Source organism: Pseudorca crassidens, chromosome 6, assembly GCF_039906515.1.
Source record: "Pseudorca crassidens isolate mPseCra1 chromosome 6, mPseCra1.hap1, whole genome shotgun sequence".
In the NCBI taxonomy this organism is placed as follows: Eukaryota; Metazoa; Chordata; class Mammalia; order Artiodactyla; family Delphinidae; genus Pseudorca; species Pseudorca crassidens.
Window position 1 is genome coordinate 92,037,324 of NC_090301.1, and position 19,867 is coordinate 92,057,190.

General features: G+C 35.8%; 1 protein-coding gene across 1 annotated transcript in view; it reads right to left on the minus strand.

Annotated features, from left to right (window-relative positions):
- THSD7B (thrombospondin type 1 domain containing 7B) overlaps positions 1-19,867 on the minus strand; it is a 1,126,819-nt gene that overhangs the window by 571,832 nt on the left and 535,120 nt on the right. Inside the window, exon 4 of the mRNA XM_067742059.1 lies at positions 13,015-13,825. Coding sequence (XP_067598160.1) covers positions 13,015-13,825 — 811 coding nt within the window. The remainder of the gene's footprint in view (positions 1-13,014; positions 13,826-19,867) is intronic.

Genomic DNA, 19,867 nt, shown 5'->3' on the forward strand with positions numbered 1-19,867 from the left:
CATAATGATCAAGGGATCGATCCAAGAAGAAGATATAACAATTGTAAATATTTATGCACCCAACATAGGAGTACCTCAATACATAAGGGAAATACAAACAGCCATAAAAGGGGAAATCGACAGTAACACATTCATAGTAGGGGACTTTAACACCCCACTTTCACCAATGGACATATCATCCAAAATGAAAATAAATAAGGAAAAACAAACTTTAAACAATACATTAAACAAGATGGACTTAATTGATATTTATAAGACATTCCATCCAAAAACAGCAGAATACACATTTTTCTCAAGTGTTCATGGAACATTCTCCAGAATAGATCATATCTTGGGTCACAAATCAAGCCTTGCTAAATTTAAGAAAATTGAAATTGTATCAAGTATCTTTTCCAACCACAACGCTATGACTCTAGATATCAATTACAGGAAAAGATCTGTAAAAAATACAAACACAGGGAGGCTAAACAATACACAACTTAATAACGAAGTGATCACTGAAGAAATCAAAGAGGAAATTAAAAAACATCTAGAAACAAATGACAATGGAGACACGATGACCCAAAACCTGTGGGATGCAGCAAAAGCAGTTCTAAGTGGGAAGTTTATAGCAATACAATCCTACCTTAAGAAACAGGAAACATCTCGAATAAACAACCTAAACTTGCACCTAAAGCAATTACCGAAAGGTGAACAAAAAAACCCCAAAGTTAGCAGAAGGAAAGAAATCATAAAGATAAGAGCAGAAATAAATGAAAAAGAAATGGAGGAAACGATAGCAAAGATCAATAAAACTAAACGCTGGTACTTTGAGAAGGTAAACAAAATAGATAAACCAGTAGCCAGACTCATCAAGAAAAAAAGGGAGAAGACTCAAATCAATAGAACTAGAAATGAAAAAGGAGAGGTAACAACTGACACTGCAGAAATACAAAAGATCATGAGAGATTACTACAAGCAACTCTATGCCAATAAAATGGACAACCTGGAAGAAATGGACAAATTCTTAGAAATGCACAACCTGCCAAGACTGAATCAGGAAGAAATAGAAAATATGAACAGACCAATCACAAGCACTGAAATTGAAACTGTGATTAAAAATCTTCCAACAAACAAAAGCCCAGGCCCAGATGGCTTCACACGCGAATTGTATCAAACATTTAGAGAAGAGCTAACACCTATCCTTCTCAAACTCTTCCAAAATATAGCAGAGGGAGGAACACTCCCAAACTCATTCTATGAGCCACCATCACCTTGATACCAAAACCAGACAATGATGTAACAAAGAAAGAAAACCAAGGCCAATATCACTGATGAACATAGATGCAAAAATCCTCAACAATATACTAGCAAACCGAATCCAACAGCACATTAAAAGGATCATACACCATGATCAAGTGGTGTTTATTCCAGGAATGCAAGGATTCTTCAATATAGGCAAATCAATCAATGTGATACACCACATTAACAAATCGAAGAAGAAAAACCATATGATCATCTCAAAAGATGCAGAGAAAGCTTTTGACAAAATTCAACACCCATTTATGATAAAAACCCTGAAGAAAGTAGGAGTAGAGGGAACTTTCCTCAACATAATAAAGGGCATATATGAGAAACCCACAGCCAACATCGTCTTCAATGGTGAAAAACTGAAAGCATTTCCACTAAGATCAGGAACAAGACAAGGCTGCCCACTCTCACCACTGTTATTCTTCATAGTTTTGGAAGTTTTAGCCACAGCAATCAGAGAAGAAAAGGAAATAAAAGGAATCCAAATCAGAAAAGAAGAAGTAAAACTGTCACTGTTTGCAGATGACATGATACTATACATAGAGAATCCTAAAGATGCTACCAGAAAACTACTAGAGCTAATCAATGAATTTGGTAAAGTAGCAGGATACAAAATTAATGCACAGAAATCTGTGGCATTCCCATACACTAAGGATGAAAAATCTGAAAGTGAAATCAAGAAAACACTCCCATTTACCACTGCAACAAAAAGAATAAAATATCTAGGAATAAATCTATCAAAGGAGACAAAAGACCTGTATGCAGAAAATTATAAGACACTGAAGAAAGAAATTAAAAATGATACAAATAGATGGAGAGATATACCATGTGCTTGGATTGGAAGAATCAACTTTGTGAAAATGACTCTACTACCAAAGTATTCTACAGATTCAATGCAATTCCTATCAAACTACCACTGGCATTTTCCACAGAACTAGAAGAAAAAATTTCACAATTTGCATGGAAACACAAAAGACCCCGAATAGCCAAATCAATCTTGAGAATGAAAAATGGAGCTGGAGGAATCAGGTTCCCTGACTTCAGACTGTACTACAAAACTACAGTAATCAAGATAGTATGGTACTGGCACAAAAACAGAAAGATAGATCAATGGAACAGGATAGAAAGCTCAGAGATAAACCCACGCACATATGGTCACCTTATCTTTGATAAAGGAGGCAGGAAGGTACAGTGGAGAAAGGACAGCCTCTTCAATAAGTGGTACTGGGAAAACTGGACAGGTACATGTAAAAGTATGAGATTAGATCACTCCCTAACACCATACACAAAAATAAGCTCAAGATGGATTAAAGACCTAAATGTAAGGCCAGAAACAATCAAACTCTTAGAGGAAAACATAGGCAGAACACTCTATGACATAAATCACAGCAAGATCCTTTTTGACCCACCTCCTAGAGAAATGGAAATAAAAACAAAAATAAACAAATGGGACCTAATGAAACTTCAAAGCTTTTGCACAACGAAGGAAACCATAAACAAGACCAAAAGACAACCATCAGAATGGGAGAAAATATTTGCAAATGAAGCAACTGACAAAGGATTAATCTCCAATATTTATAAGCAGCTCATGCAGCTCAATAACAAAAAAACAAACAACCCAATCCAAAAAATGGGCAGAAGATCTATATAGACATTTCTCCGAAGAAGATATACAGACTGCCAACAAACACATGAAAGAATGCTCAACATCATTAATCATTAGAGTAATGCAAATCAAAACTACAATGAGATATCATCTCTCACCAGTCAGAATGGCCATCATCAAAAAATCTACAAACAATAAATGCTGGAGAGGGTGTGGAGAAAACGAACACTCTTGCACTGCTGGTAGGAATGTGAATTTTTACAGCCACTATGGAGAACAGTATGGAAGTTCCTTAAAAAGCTACCAGTAGAACTACCATACGACCCAGCAATCCCACTACTGGGCATATACCCTGAGAAAACCCATAATTCAAAAAGAGTCATGTACCAAAATGTTCATTGCAGCTCTATTTACAATAGTCTGGTGAAGGAAACAACCTAAGTGTCCATCATTGGATGAATGGATAAAGAAGATGTGGCACATATATACAATGGAGTATTACTCAGCCATAAAAAGAAAAGAAATTGAGCTATTTGTAATGAGGTGGATGGAGCTAGAGTCTGTCATACAGAGTGAAGGAAGTCAGAAAGAGAAAGACAAATACCGTATGCTAACACATACATATGGAACTTAAGAAAAAAAAGTCATGAAGAACCTAGGGGTAAGACAGTAATAAAGACACAGACCTACTACAGAATGGACTTGAGGATGTGGGGAGGGGAAAGGGTAAGCTGGGACAAAGCGAGAGAGTGGCATGGACATATATACACTACCAAACATAAGGTAGATAGCTAGTGGGAAGCAGCCGCATAGCACAGGGAGATCAGCTCGGTGGTTTGTGATCACCTAGATCGGTGGGATAGGAAGGGTGGGAGGGAGGGAGATGCAAGAGGGAAGAGATATGGGAACATATGTATATGTATAACTGATTCACTTTGTTATAAAGCAGAAACTAACACACCATTGTAAAGCAATTATACTCCAATAAAATGTAAAAAAAAAAAAACCTTCTGAAACAAAAACTGAGGGAATTTGTCATCAAGAGACCTGCCTTGCAAGAAATTTTAAAAGAAGTTCTTCAGAGAAAAGAAAATAATATAGCTCATGATGACATATTTAAGATCATTTAAAAATAAAAATGGAGTAACTATTGTTCAGGCATCCAAAATGGATCCAGGTGGCTATTACGGATATGGTTTCAGACATGTTCCTGCATCACTGAGAATCTGAATTTTCTGAAGTGTATCAAACTCAGGGACACCACCAACCATTTTCAAAACAACATCTGCTAGCAGCTGCCAGCTGCAACTTTATGGTCTCAAGGTCTCCCCCTGTAAAATATGCAACCATTTTTGGTCCCCAAATAACCCTTGCTTATCAAGCACCCTTAGTTCTTGACAGCTCCCATCCTAATTCTTGACAAACAACTATGTAACTTTATGGTTTTACCTCCATTTTCCATTTACTCAATTCAAGTACTTCTTGAATACGTGTCTCCCAGGCTATAGTCCTCAGCTTGGCTTGAATAAAACTCTCTTCTGTTCCTTATTATAGATTGTTTACTGATTATTTGTGTTGACACACAGAAACTTGGATCTACATAAAGAAGGACTGTTTGAAAAGGAATACATGAAGGTAAAATAAAATATTTTATTTTTCTTATTCATAATTAATAGATAATTTGTTCAAAATTATAATAACAATGTATTTGGTGGTTATAGGTTATGGGTAAGTGAAATTAATGACAACAGTGTCTTAAGGGATGGGAAAAAGGGATGGGGAATACTCTATTTATAAGGTACTTGCACTATGTGTGATGTGGTATAGTGTTATCTGAAATTCACTTGGATTAGTTGTAAATTTATATTGCAGACTCTAGGGCAACCATTGAGAATGGTAAAAAAATAAATAAATAAATAACTGTTATGCTAAAAGAGGAGATAAATGGCATAAAATGAAATGATCAATTAAAATTAGAGAAATGGAAAAACAGAGGAAATAAAAAAGTGGAACAAAGAACAAGGGCAGTGAACAAAAAATAATAAATATGATAGATATTAATCCAAATATAGCAATAATCATTTTAAATGTCAATGATATAAATATAGCAATTAAAGGACTGAGACTGTCAGACTGTCAGGGTGGATAAATAAACACAATCCAACTGTTATCTATAAGAAACTTACTTTAAGTATAAAGATGCAGACAGATTAAATGCAAAGGCATAGAGAAAAATACATCATATTATCAATAATCAAAGGACCCTGTAATAGTTATATTAATTCCAGACAAAGCAGATGTAAGAGCAAGGAAAATTATCAGGAATAAAGACAGGCATTACATAACCACAAAGGGGTCAATTTTCCAGGAAGACATCGCAATCCTTGATACGCATGCACCTATCAATACAGCATCAAAATATGTGAGGCAAAAACTGATAGAACTGCAAAAAACGAATAGATGAATCTGCTATTATAGTTGGAGACTTCAACACCCCTCTATCAGTAATGGACAGATACAGTAGGCAGAAAGTCAGTAAGAACAGAGTTGAACTGAACAGAACCACCAATCAACTGAATTATCATTGACATTTATAGAATACTTCATCCAACAATAGCAGAATACACATTCTTCTCAAGATTATACAGAACATTCACCAAGACAGACCACATTTCTGGGCTGTAAAACACACCTTAACAAACCTAAAAGAATAGAAATTATACAAAATATGCTCTCAAGACACAATGGAATTAAACTACAAATCAAAAACAGAAAGATGGCTGGGGAACCCCCAAATACTAGAGGATTAAAGAGAACATTTCTAAATAATACATAGGCAAAGAAGAAATCTCAAGAGAAATTAAACACTGAATTAAATCAGAATGAAAATGTAACTTATTAAAATTTGTGGGATTCAGTAAAAAGCAGTGCTTAGAGGGAAGTTTATGGCACAGAATTCACATATTCGAAAAGAAGAATTATCTAAAATCAGTAACCTAAACTTCCACCATAGAATACTAGAAGAAGATCAAATTAAATCCAAAGTAAGCCCAACGAAAATAATGAAAATTAGACTTGAAAGCAATAAAATTAGAAACAGAAAATCAATAGAGAAAATAACTGAAACCAAAAGCTGGTTCTTTGAAAAGTTCAATAAAATCGATAAACCTTTAGACAGGTTAACTAAGGAAAAGGAGGGGTGGGGGAGAGGGAGGAGAGAGAGAGAGAGAGTGGGAGAGAGAAAAAGATATATATAGATATAGATATAGGTATAGATATAGATATATATATAGAGAGAGAGAGAGAGGGAGAGAGGGAAAAAACACAAAGCACTAATATCAGTAATGAAAGAGAAGTCATCACTACCACTAATGATGCCCATGAACCCCAAGGATAATAAAATATTATAAACAAGCCTATACCCACAAATTTGTTAACTTATATGAATGGACCAAGTCCTTAAAAGACACAATCTCCTAAAACTCACCCAAGAAGAAATCTATAATCTGAATAGATCTATTATCTATTAAAGAAATTTAATTAATAAGTAATAACCTACCAAAGCAGAAAACATCAGGCCCAGATGGGTTTCATTCTACCAAAAATTCAAGGAAAAAATAATATCAATTCTTGACAATCCATTTCTAAAAATCAAAGCAGAGGACATATTTCCCAACTCATTATATGAGACCAGCATTATCCTAACACTAAATCTAGACAAAAACTTAGTCTTTATGAAAAAAGACTAAGTCCAATATCTCTCATGAACATGTACGCAAAAATTCTCAAGAAACTATTAGCAAATAATATCCAACAACGTATAAAAAATATTAGCAAATAATATCCAACAGTATACTTGGCTATACATATCATATAGCCAAGTATAATTTATTCCAGGTATGCAAAGAGGGTTCAACATTTGTCAATCAATTAATGTAATCTATCCTATTAACAGACTAAGTAAAAAAAAAATATATAATCATACCTATATATGCAGAAAAAGCACTTGACAAAAACCAACACCTATGATGATAAAAATTCTCAGCAAACTGGGAATAGAGGAGGACTTCTTCAACTTGATAAAGAATATCTACAAAAACCTACAGTTAGCATCATACTTAATGGTGAGAAACCAGATGCTGTCCTGCTAAGATCAGGAGTAAGGCAAGAATGTTCCTTCTCACTACTCCTACTGGACAGCATACTGGAAGTCCTAGGTAATGCAATAAGGCAAGAAAAGGAAATAAAAGGTGTACTTACTGGAAAGGAAGATATAAAACTGCCTTTTTTGCAAATTATACGCTTGTCAACATAGATAATTCCAAAGGATCAACAAGAGCAATAATAACCAAAAAGAAAAAAAAAAACCCTCCTGGAACAAATAAGAAATTATAACAAGGTTATAGGATACAAGGTTAATATACAAAACTCAACTGCTTTCTTGTATAACAACAATGAATAATTAGAATTTGAAAATAAAAACACAATACATTTATATTAGCACCAATAATATGTAAAATCCTTAAGTGTCAGTCTAACAAAATATATACAAGACCAATATGAGAAAAAGTACAAAACTCTGATGAAAGAAATCAAAGAAGTTTTAAATATATGGAGAAATATTCCATGTACCTGAATAGAAAGACTCAATATCATCAAGATGTTAGTTCTTCCCAAATTGTTTATACATTATAAGCATTTCCAGTCAAAATCCTGGCAAATTATTCTGTAAATATCCACAAACTGATTCTAAAGTTTATATAGAAAGGCAAAAGCTCCAGAAGACTCAAGACAATATTAAATACAAAGAAATTCAGAGGACTGACACTACTCAACTTCAAGACTTACTATAACGCTTCAGTATTTAAGACAGTGTGTTATTGGCAAAGAATAGATAAATAGAAGAATGGAATAAAGATACAGGGCCCAGAAGTAGATCCACACAAATACAGTCAATTGATGTTCAACAAAGAAGCAAAGGCGATTCGATATAGAAAAGATAGTCTTTTTAACAAATGGTGCTAGAACAAATGGACATTCACATGTAGAAAAATGAATCCAGACACAGACCACAAGATTTTCACAAATATTAACTCAAAATGGATCACAGACCTAAATGTAAAATGCAAAACTAAAACTTCTGGAAGATAACATAGGAGAAAATCTGCTTGACCTTGGGTTTGGTAATGTTTTTTCCGATATAACACCAAAGAATGATCCATGGAAGAAATATTGACAAATTGGAATTCATTAAGATAAAAAACTACTTCTTTTTTTTTAACATCCATATTAGAGTATAATTGCTTTACAATGGTGTGTTAGTTTCTGCTTTATAACAAAGTAAATCAGGTATACATATACATATGTTCCCATATCTCTTTCCTCCTGCATCTCCCTCCCTCCCACCCGCCCTATCCCACCCCTGTAGGTGGTCACAAAGCACCGAGCTGAACTCCCTGTGCTATGCGGCTGCTTCCCACTAGCTATCTATTTTACATTTGGTAGTGTATATATGTCCATGACACTTTCTCACTTTGTCCCAGCTTACCCTTCCCCCTCCCCGTATCCTCAAGTCCATTCTCCAGTAGGACTGCATCTTTATTCCTGTCTTGCCCCTAGGTTCTTCTGACCATTTTTTTTCTTTTTTTAGATTCCATATATATGTGTTAGCACACGGTATTTGTTTATCTCTTTCTGACTTACTTGACTCTGCATGACAGTCTCTCGGTCCATCCACCTCACTACAAATAACTCAGTTTCGTTTCTTTTTCTGGCTGAGTAATATTCCATTGTATATATGTGCCACATCTTCTTCATCCATTCATCTGTTGATGTACACTTAGGTTGCTTCCATGTCCTGGCTATTGTAAATAGAGCTGCAATGAACATTTTGGTACATGACTCTTTTTGAATTATGGTTTTCTCAGGGTATATGCCCAGTAGTGGGATTGCTGGGTCGTATGGTAGTTCTATTTTTAGTTTTTTAAGGAACCTCCATACTATTCTCCATAGTGGCTGTACCAATTCACATTGCCACCAACAGTGCAAGAGGGTTCTCTTTTCTCCACACCCTCTCCAGCATTTACTGTTTGTAGATTTTTTGATGATGGCCATTCTGACTGGTGTGAGATGATATCTCATTGTAGTTTTGATTTGCATTTCTCTAATGATTAATGATGTTGAGCATTCTTTCATGTGTTTGTTGGCAAACTGTATATCTTCTTTGGAGAAATGTCTATTTAGGTTTTCTGCCCATTTCTGGATTGGGTTGTTTGTTTTTTTGATAGTGGGCTGCATGAGTTGCCTGTATGTTTTGGAGATTAATCCTTTGCCAGTTGCTTCATTTGAAAATATTTTCTCCCATTCTAAGGGTTGTCTTTTTGTCTTGTTTATGGTTTCCTTTGCTGTGCAAAAGCTTTTAAGTTTCATTAGGTCCCATTTGTTTACTTTTGTTTTTATTTCCATTTCTCTAGGAGGTGGGTCAAAAAGGATCTTGTTGTGACTGATGTCATAGAGTGTTCTGCCTATGTTTTCCTCTAAGAGTTTGATGGTGTCTGGCCTTATATTTAGGTGTTTAATCCATTTTGAGTTTATTTTTGTGTATGGTGTTAGGGAGTGTTCTGATTTCATTCTTTTACATGTAGCTGTCCAGTTTTCCCAACACCACTTACTGAAAAGGCTGTCTTTTCCCCACTGTATATTGTTGCCTCCTTTATCAAAGATAAGGTGACCACAGGTGCATGGGTTTATCTCTGGGCTTTCTATCCTGTTCCATTGATCTATATTTCTGTCTTTGTGCCAGTACCATACTGTCTTGATTACTGTAGCTTTGTAGTATAGTCTGAAGTCAGGGAACCTGATTCCTCCAGCTCCGTGTTTCATTCTCAAGATTGCTTTGGCTATTCGGGGTCTTTTGTGTTTCCATACAAACTGTGAAATTTTTTGTTCTAGTTCTGTGAAAAATACCAGTGGTAGTTTGATAGGGATTGCATTGAATCTGTAGATTGCTTTGGGTAGTAGAGTCATTTTCACAACGTTGATTCTTCCAATCCAAGAACATGGTATATCTCTCCATCTATTTGTATCATCTTTAATTTCTTTCATCAGTGTCTTATAATTTTCTGCATACACATCTTTTGTCTCCTTAGGTAGGTTTATTCCTAGGTATTTTATTCTTTTTTTGTTGCAATGGTAAATGGAAGTGTTTCCTTTATTTCACTTTCAGATTTTTCATCATTAGTGTATGGAAATGCAAGAGATTTCTGTGCATTAATTTTGTATCCTGCTACCTTACCGAATTCATTGATTAGCTCTAGTAGTTAAAAAACTACTTCTCTGTGAAAGACACTGTTAAGAGAATGAAAAGACAGGTTAAAGACTAGAAGAAAATATTTTTGAAATACATATCTGATTAAGGACTGGTATCCAAAATATATAAAGAACTCTAAATTCAATAATAAAAAAAATTTAAAAAAATAGACAAAAGATCTGAACAGACACCCCACCAAGGAAGAGAAAGATGGAAAATAAGCATATGAAAAGATGCTAAACAACATATGTTATTAAGGAACTGCAAATTAAAACAAGGTACTACTACACACCTATTAAAATAGCTAAAATCCAAAACACTGATAACACCAAATGTTGGCCAGGGGGTGAAGCAAAAGGAATTCCCATGATAAAGCCACTTTGAAGAGACTTTGGAATTTCTTACAAAACTGAACACAAATTTATCATAATACCCAGAAACAGTGCCCACTGGTATTTAGGCAAATCAGTTGAAAATTACATTCACATAAAATCTGCACCTGAATGTTTACAGCATCTTTATTTATAACTGCTGAAACTTGGAAGTGACAGTAAAATGATCATTGGTTTCCAGGGGTCTGGGGAGAGGAAAGTTGGGATCAGTAGAGACAGTACAAGAGATTCTTAGGGCAGTGAAACTATTGTGTATGATATAGTACAGGTGGATACATGCCATTATACATTTGTCCAAACCCACTGAAGGTACAACACAAAACATGAACTCTAATGTAAACTATGGGCTACAGTAATGTATCAGTATTGGCTCATCCATTGTATCAAATGGATTACACAACTTGTACTAATGCAAGATATGTGTATGAAACTGTGTATGTGTGGAGAGGGAGTGATGAGGAGATACATGGGAGCTCTAGATCTGCTGTTCAATTTTTATATAAACCTAAAATCCCTCTAAAAAGTAAAGTCTATTAATTTGTTGATAAAAAATAGAACATGGTAAAAAAAACCAAGTAAACTATAGACTGAAAACATTCTGTGTAATATCCAATATAGGATATTAAGAAACAATGTTTGTACAGAATCACACATATGTATTCAAACAATAATCACCCAACCAAATCATCTGCTTAATCTTTTTGGATTCACAGAGGCAGTCAATGAAAGGCAGAAAATCACTCTTCAATGGACTTGCCAAGTTACATCACATAAATCAGAAAGAAGCATCAAAGATAAAATATGCTCATTTGTGAGTCGAATGGGAAAAAGAAAAAAAAAACAATCATCACATTACTTTGCTCTGAAATAGCAGAGGTAGTCTTTGAGCCAGCTGTGGATCCTAAGAAAACAGTAACTGATGCTAATGATCAATTCTAGCAATGAGTATTTCATTGTTTGGTAATTCCAGTACTACTGAAAGGCATCTTAATTTGGAAGAAATTTGGTAATATATCAGTGATTTCATTTAAGACCTTTCAGGAGAAAAGTAAACAGATACTACTTTTAACATATTTCTATGATTTACATCAAGATAAGACCATGTAAAGTAAAACAATTACAAATAATTTTGAAGCCTAAACTATTGTTTTTTGGGGTTTTTTTTTTTTTTTTTTTTTGCGGTACATGGGACTCTCACTGTTGTGGCCTCTCCTGCTGCGGAGCACAGGCTCCGGACGCGCAGGCTCAGCGGCCATGGCTCATGGGCCCAGCCGCTCCGCGGCATGTGGGATCCTCCCGGACCGGGGCACGAACCCGTGTCCCCTGCATCGGCAGGCAGACTCTCAACCAGTGCGCCACCAGAGAAGCCCTAAACTATTGTTTTTAAAAGTTTTAGTCCATTCCCTCTATAGGTTTATAATTCTAATTATTGCTGTGCAAGTTAATATTTTTAATCAAATCAATGCCAAAGAAAACATTCTTGGATTAACTTATTGGTATTATCACTACTATAAAATATCTACAGTTCAGATGTAAAAGAACCTGCTTAATCATCGAAACAAAGTAAACAAACCAAAAACAATTTTAAAAAACGTAAACATGAAGAACAATAAATATTTACATAATTTATATCCCAAATTTGAGAGTGAACTTGAATTTTTCTCATTATAATAAATGGTTTAGTCTTTTATTACTGTAGTAACAAAAGACCAATTTTTTTATGGAAGGAAAGATTCTTTAAATTCTATAGTGCTTTACAATTTTCAAAAATTTTACACATATGGTTTCATATAATCCCATAATAACCCCGTTTTTCCCCTACCCCTATATTGCCCCTACCCCTTCCTTCTCCCCCACTGGTAACCACTAGTTTGCCTTCCATATGTAGGTGTCTGCTTCTTTTTTGTTTTATTCACTAGTTTGTTGTATTTTTTACATTCCACATATAAGTGATACCATATGGTATTTATTTTTGTCTGACTTATTTAGCATAATGCCCTCTGAATCCATCCACGTTGCTACAAATAGCAGAATTTCATTCTTTTTTATGGCTGGGCTATATTCCATTATATATATGCACACCACACCTTCTTTATCTATTCATTTGTTGATGGATAGTTATGGCACAAGATCTATTTCTTTAAGTGACATATCGATAGAATAGATATGTGAAAATACATGACTTATCCTATATGGTTGCACTACTACACTAATTACACCAGAGTTCAGAGCACTGCTGGCCTAGACTCTAAAATACTTATACTTGAAACTGAAAACGCGAATGAAACTTTTTTAAAAACTCAAATCGCAAATCTGATTACAATTTTCTTGTTGTAGAAAATCATAAAGAAATCTTACAAAATTACACTGTAAAATATTTAAGTGAATCAAAGATATAAACACTGAAGGCCTCCTACCTTAATGTAGCATTTTTTCCGTCACTTCTTGTACACCAAACCTGGCGGGTTTGGTAACCTATCTCTATGTCGCAGGACTTGGAATGGTGATGTGCCTTGTAACTTTGGTGTCTAAAGGTGACCAGCTCCTTCGAATCAGAGCTAAAATCCAGAACGGTTCTTCCACTTAGGTTAAGTTCTTTGAGAAGAGGCAGTCGACATTTACTCCATGGTCCAACTTTAAGGCTAAACATATATTCCTCTGCCCCAAGAGGACAGGAAATGGGAGCATCACAGGCTCTTGACTCAGTCAGGTTGGGACACTGCAACCCTCCATAGAGAGGGGGGGCAATGGCTGAGCGAGTTCTATGCTGTAACTGCTTCCCACATCCCTTGCTACACCTGGACCACTGTGAGAACTCAGAGACCACACAATCCCGCGGGCAAGGGATGAGACAAGCTTGTTCCATGGGGGGCTGAGGGGCAAAGTGTTCACATATCTCATTCACAGCCACGGTTCTGTTCAGCTTCTGAACACAACGCACCGTCCGGTGCTGCAGCCCATGCTGGGCTGTCACGCACTCTGTAGCCCGAGGTCTGGCTTGCCCCAGGGCGGGAGGAACAAGCACACAGTGGTGCCAATCAGAAACCTCCCACTGGAAGAGGTTTCTGTGCCAGTCACAGACTCGGAAGCAGCTTCTTTCCTTCGGAGGCCTGTTGTTCTCATCACAGTTAGACAGGTGACTCGTCCACCCTTCAAAATGGAAACACCAAAGAGCACGACTCTGGAATCCTCCTGGCCCACAGTCTCCTGTACACCTTCCCCAGGGGCCTGTAGGCAGAAAGACAAGGGTGTCAGTTACTCCAAGATTCCACACCACCATCCACACAAAAACGGGTCTATCTGCACACCTCCTGACACAACCAGTGTGAAATTATGAATTATGATGAAAAATATAATTGGGTGGCTAAAAATGTGGATTCTACATCAGTTGGCCCTTCTTGAAATCCCCAATCCGTCTCTTACAGCAGTATCAACTTGGATGAATTACTTCAACTTTCTAAGCCTTAGTTTCCTACATAAGGGAGAAGATAATAAAAGCACTGACTTATAAAGATGTTCTAAGGATCAGTGACATAATGTGATGGGAAGTAGACAATACACATTTAATAAATGATTGGTCTCGTTATAATTATTATGTTCCAAAGCCTATATACCTAACTCAATATTAATACTTTCTCGTTAGGCAGAGTTTCATCTAAAAGAAAAGCCCTAAATCCGGGATTTTAATAAACTAGGATTTTTCATGTTTCCAATCCTTCAGCTCACACCTTAAGTAGCTCAGAAGAGAAATACATTTTTAAAAATAACTTGCAAAGCATCCTAAATATATTTTCATTTTCTAAATAGCTCTCCTCAGCTCTGGTTTTTGCTTGCAGAGTGAATTGCGTGAAAAAGAAAAATCTGATACAGAGGGGCGGGGTGTGGGGAGAAGGTAAGTTAATAAAAGAAGCAGCAGTACTGCATTGTCTCTGGAAATTCTGCCCCGACAATCCTTGAAATATACTTGTTGGGTAAAGCTTCCAATGTTAGCTTGTAATATGCCAAATCTTTTCATTAATGAATTAGTTTTGTGAGAGAGGGTTCAAAAGATGGACAGATGAAAGAGCTACCCACTGATTTTCTTTTTTTTTTTTTTTGTATCTAATCTATAGACATACCAGCTGGCCTCATCCAGGAGGCTGATCATCTATCTTTCCAGGAGGACAGCAAGTAATCACATTTTGTGTCAATGGGAAAAAAAAAAAGTTTCCTCCCTTTTGCTTTACTTAAAAATGTAATATGAGCCTGAAAAAAGTGTATCAGCTTAACCATGTTACGTTTAACCCTTTACTAGGTTTGTGATCATCATAAAGGCATTTCACACCCCGAGAAACATTTTAATTTACACAGGGCGAGAGAAAGAAGGTGCAGTCTTTCTTTCCTTCCCCAAATCTGATCAAACCCCAAATGCCACTTAATTACTTCCTGGACTGTATTTTCATGCACATCCAGTACATTTCTAGGAGCAATAAATGTGTTCACAGGCACGTGAATTTAGGAAGAGACGTGCCTCCCCAGAGAAGCAGGTATTTGCACCTGGGGCCACATGCTGCAATGAGGATTTCTCACTTTAGCCGGACAACAGTTTTGGGGTTCTAATGTACACAGTCCTCCTGGTTCTTCCTCCCAGCCCTGTTCTGGGTGTGCAAATCTGCTGTTCTAGGCAATACCATGTTAGGTACAGTGCCGATGATTTCTGTCTCCTTTCAGTGACCCCACGCTAGAGTCTCCTCTTGATGAAATGGACAGAGGAGTTTTACTGGATTAAGTCAGCCTATAGTCACCAAAATGCCTCTGGGTTTGCCCACACTCTTCCCTAGGTGAGTTATCCCAGCACTGCCTGCTCAGGGTACAGTAAGTGCACATGGAAAATGCGGCTTTCAGCACAGGATGATTCAATCAACCATCCTTAATTCTGATGATTTCCTCTTCAATCACCCACAGTTTAGTACTCTGCAAAATGAGAAGTTCATTGTTACATGACAGCTATTTGCAGGCTCCACATGTCTAGATGTTCTGGAGCAGTTTCAGGTCCAGTATGCCATTCCTTATCCGAATCTCAGACCACACATGAAAATGTTCATTATTACCAAAAACAAAACCAGGTTACTCAGTAAAGGACTATTTCAAAAAATACATGGTTGCAGCAAACTTTAAAAATCTAAAATCAGTCTTGACTTATCTAGGAATTTGGGAATAATATATACACACTACTATATATAAAATAGATAACCAATAAGGACCAATAAGGACTGACTGTACAGCACGGGGCACTGTGGTCAATATTTTATAATAATCTATAAGGGAAAAGAATCTAAAAAGAATATGTATATAAAGAATATATATTCAGTTTATATATATATATATTATATATATAAAACTGAACCACTTTGTTGTATACCTGAAACTAACACACTGTAAATCAACTATACTTCAATTAAAAAAATAAAATAAAATCAGTCTTGAATGATATAAAACAGTTATTGGTTAAAATGAAAACAAAGGTTTTTTGTAAAGCACTGGGTTTTAAAATATAGGCTGTCAGTTTCTCTCTGTTTAGGTACCAAATACACGCAACTCTCTACTTAGGATTTGTTCACGTAAATTAAAGAATGTAAGACCAAGAACGTGGAGCCCCTTCTAACTAATCTTGAAAAGCTAACATTAATCAATCTAGAATATCTTACAAAGTGATCCTTATTCTTACTTTTAAAACATCTGATTAGCACATTTTCTTATTATTAATATTCTGTTTTCTTCTTCTAAGTTTTTGCCTACTTTCAAAATTGTTAAGGTAGCTCTTTTTTATTTGAAATCATTAATATTTTAAACTGTATAAATTACTATTCTTCCCTCAGCTTTCACATTTCCATCTATACAGAATTTCACCAAACAGCCAAATTTTTTTCTAGATCAATGGAAGACAAAATATAACTATTAAGAAATAATTACTACCATTTGTTAAAGGCTAGCAGTGGTGTGCTGGGCTTGGCTGCTACCAGGGGACTGTTAAATATTCAGGAACGTTACCAGGTTGTTGTTAAATCATTCATGATTTAAAATCAGCCATGGTGGGAGTATTTACACCACATTACAAATCAAGTCACATCAAGGCTTTTTTTCTTTTAAAACAGAGAGACAGCTGGTTTATAGTACACCAATGGTGATTTCACAGGTGCCTCCCTTCCTTCCTTCCTTCCTTCCTTCCTTCCTTATAACAATCCCATGAGGTGGGGCTAGTTTGCTCATTTTATCAGTTGTGGAAAATGAAACTCAGAAGTTACAATGCACACCCAAGGTTACACAGCTAGTGCATGCTAGGCTAGAATGGGACTCCAGATCTGTGGGACCCCAAGCATGGGCTCTTGGCCTGCATTTGAAAAGTGTCTTTTCTAGGGTGTGCATTGGTATGTGTGATCCTACGATCACAAGGCAGATCCGTTTGTTCGCTTAGCTATGATCTCTCCTATTTGTTTGTTAATATTCCTTTGGATATGAGTAGAACAAGTCATCAAGGTGGTGTGTGCGCCATGATTTCCCCCTCCTGACCCTAGAAATTTAGGGCAGCAGCTCTTGCATATAAGACACAAGTGTGTTTATAAACATTAGTCACTGCATTTAGGAAGGCACAGTCAAGGGAGAATAGTTTTCCCACATGTTAAATCGAACTCTGCAGACCACTGAAAAACATGTGAATAACAGGCAAATGTAAAGTGAATTGGGTATGCTTGGAATGAATGAAAAACAAATTGCAAACAAGACATCCAAGATACAGACAAGACCTCTCAGCAACTGACCTAGAACAATTTGCATTTCTCAGGCATGGAGAGAAAATGTGTTCCAGGATTTATTCAGTTGTGTTTGGAAATGAACTTTAAACACACACACACACACACACACGCACGCACACACACACACAATAGTGAAAATCACACAGCCCTGAGAGATTTTGCCATTTCAAAAAATATGCATATTGAAGTAATGAAATGTGACCTGCAGTGAAAAATCTTAAATCCCTTGTCCAAGTTCAGAAATAGAAGAGCCAATTAAAATTTTGAGCAGTTGCATGGAGAAAAAGAATATCACTTTTAAGTTTGACATATATATAAAACATATGGTTATATTCGGAATATAAATCTGAGATAAATAACCTAAAGAAACAAATAAGAAATCTATGTGTAAACAGCACTCATTTTATACTTCTTAATTGGAAATAAGCCTCAAGTAATACAAATAAAACAAAATTTTCATTACTCTAGGAGATGGACCCTAAAAGATACTGCTGTGATTTATGTTAAAAAGTGTTCTGCTTATGTTTTCCTCTAAGAGTTTTATAGTATCCAGTCTTACATTTAGGTCTTTAATCCACCTTGAGTTTGAAGTTTCCTTAAAAAACTAAAAACAGAGCTACGATATATGATCCAGCAATCCCATTGCTGGGCATATATATGGAGAAATCCATAGTTCGAAAAGATACATGCACCCCAATGTTCATTGCAGCACTGTTTACAATTGCCAAGACATGGAAACAGCCTAAATGTCCATCAAAAGATGAATGGATAAAGAAGATGTGGTACATATATGCAATGGAATACTACTCAGCCATAAGAAAGAATGAAATAATGCCATTTGCAGCAACACAGATGGACCTAGAGATTATCATACTAAGTGAAGTAAGTCAGACAGAGAAAGACAAATATCATATGATATCAATTATATGTGGAATCTAAAAGATGATACAAATGAACTTACTTACAAAACAAACAGACTCACCGACTTAGAAAATAAACTTATGGTTACCAAAGGGGTAAGGGGGGTAGGGGGAGGAACAAATTAGGAGGTTGGGATTAACATATGCAACTACATGTAAAATACATAAACAACAAGGACTACTGTATAGCACAGGGAACTCTACTCAATACTCTGTAATAACCTATATGGGAAAAGAATCTGAAAAAGAATAGATATATATATATGTATAACTGAATCCCTTTGCTGTACACCTGAAACTAACACAACATTGTAAATTAACTATACTCCAATATAAAATAAAAATTTAAAACAAAAAAAAGAGAAACAAAATTTAGAACAATTAAAGGATTAAAAGTTTAATTATATACGTAATGGGACTTTAAATTAACACTTGAAAACATTTCAATGGTATAATAGGAATAGTAATTTTATACTTGTTTATGTGCACAAAGATTATGTAAAAACACCATCCACCTGCAACTCACTATCCTTTCTAAGAGATAAGCACAGCTACTCTGGAATAAACTGTGAAGTATTTTAAGTCACACCAGTTTTAATTAACACGTTAACATTTTGGTTTAGTAAATATTTTGGACACGAAAGGGTAGCATCAGTGAATTCTCAGGTTACATTCACCTTTAAAACCGTGTGATTCCTCTTTTTTTGCCTGTGTTTTTGCAGAAAGTGCAAATCTGTGAATGCTCTAATGTAATATTCCTCTAGAAGCAGAAAAGTGCTGGCAAATTGTATTCTCTTAATTAAGTTATCCTTAAGTGGAGTAGTTTAGATGAATGTATCACCCAAACTAAATCATCACAGGTAAGGCAGCCCGCTGGATGCCTGAATTTTAGGTGTAGTAATCAGTAAGAAGCCTGCCACAAAGAAAAAAAGAGTATTCCAGAGAACGGGGAATAAACATATTCCCAGGAGCTTTCACACAGTACTCGCCACTGTTTGAGGCAGCAACCCTGATTTAATACCATTCATTCAATAGGAAGAGATGCTTGCTTTATTTTTAATTTTTTTTCAACCACAGCTTTTATTACCCTGACATTGCTTTATATTTAACTTGGGCAGGAGTACTGAGGAATGACATGAATGACAAACCCGAGCATTAGAGCCCTAAACAAATTACTGGTGGATAATTACTATGCTAAAGCACTCAGAAGCCTCAGCATTATAAAATGTGACATAAAACAGCGCTGATCTACTTGTAAGATGACTCACCTCCAAGAAATGGCTTGAAATTTCTGTCATAATTTTCACATCTCAAAAAGCTTTCACACTGATCATGGAGGAATTAAAGTAATATCTCCATTACATAGTGGACAATTATCTAGGAGATCACACTTTCTAAAATACATCAAAGAACCCAAGGGATGAAAACAAAAGCAGCCAGCGAGCATTCATTCAGTGAAACAACCATTCTTCTTTACCTGCTAGTTGATAAGTAGTGTGTTAGACGCTGGGAATATAAAAATGAATGAGACGTGTCATGAGAACTGTGCACTAACTATA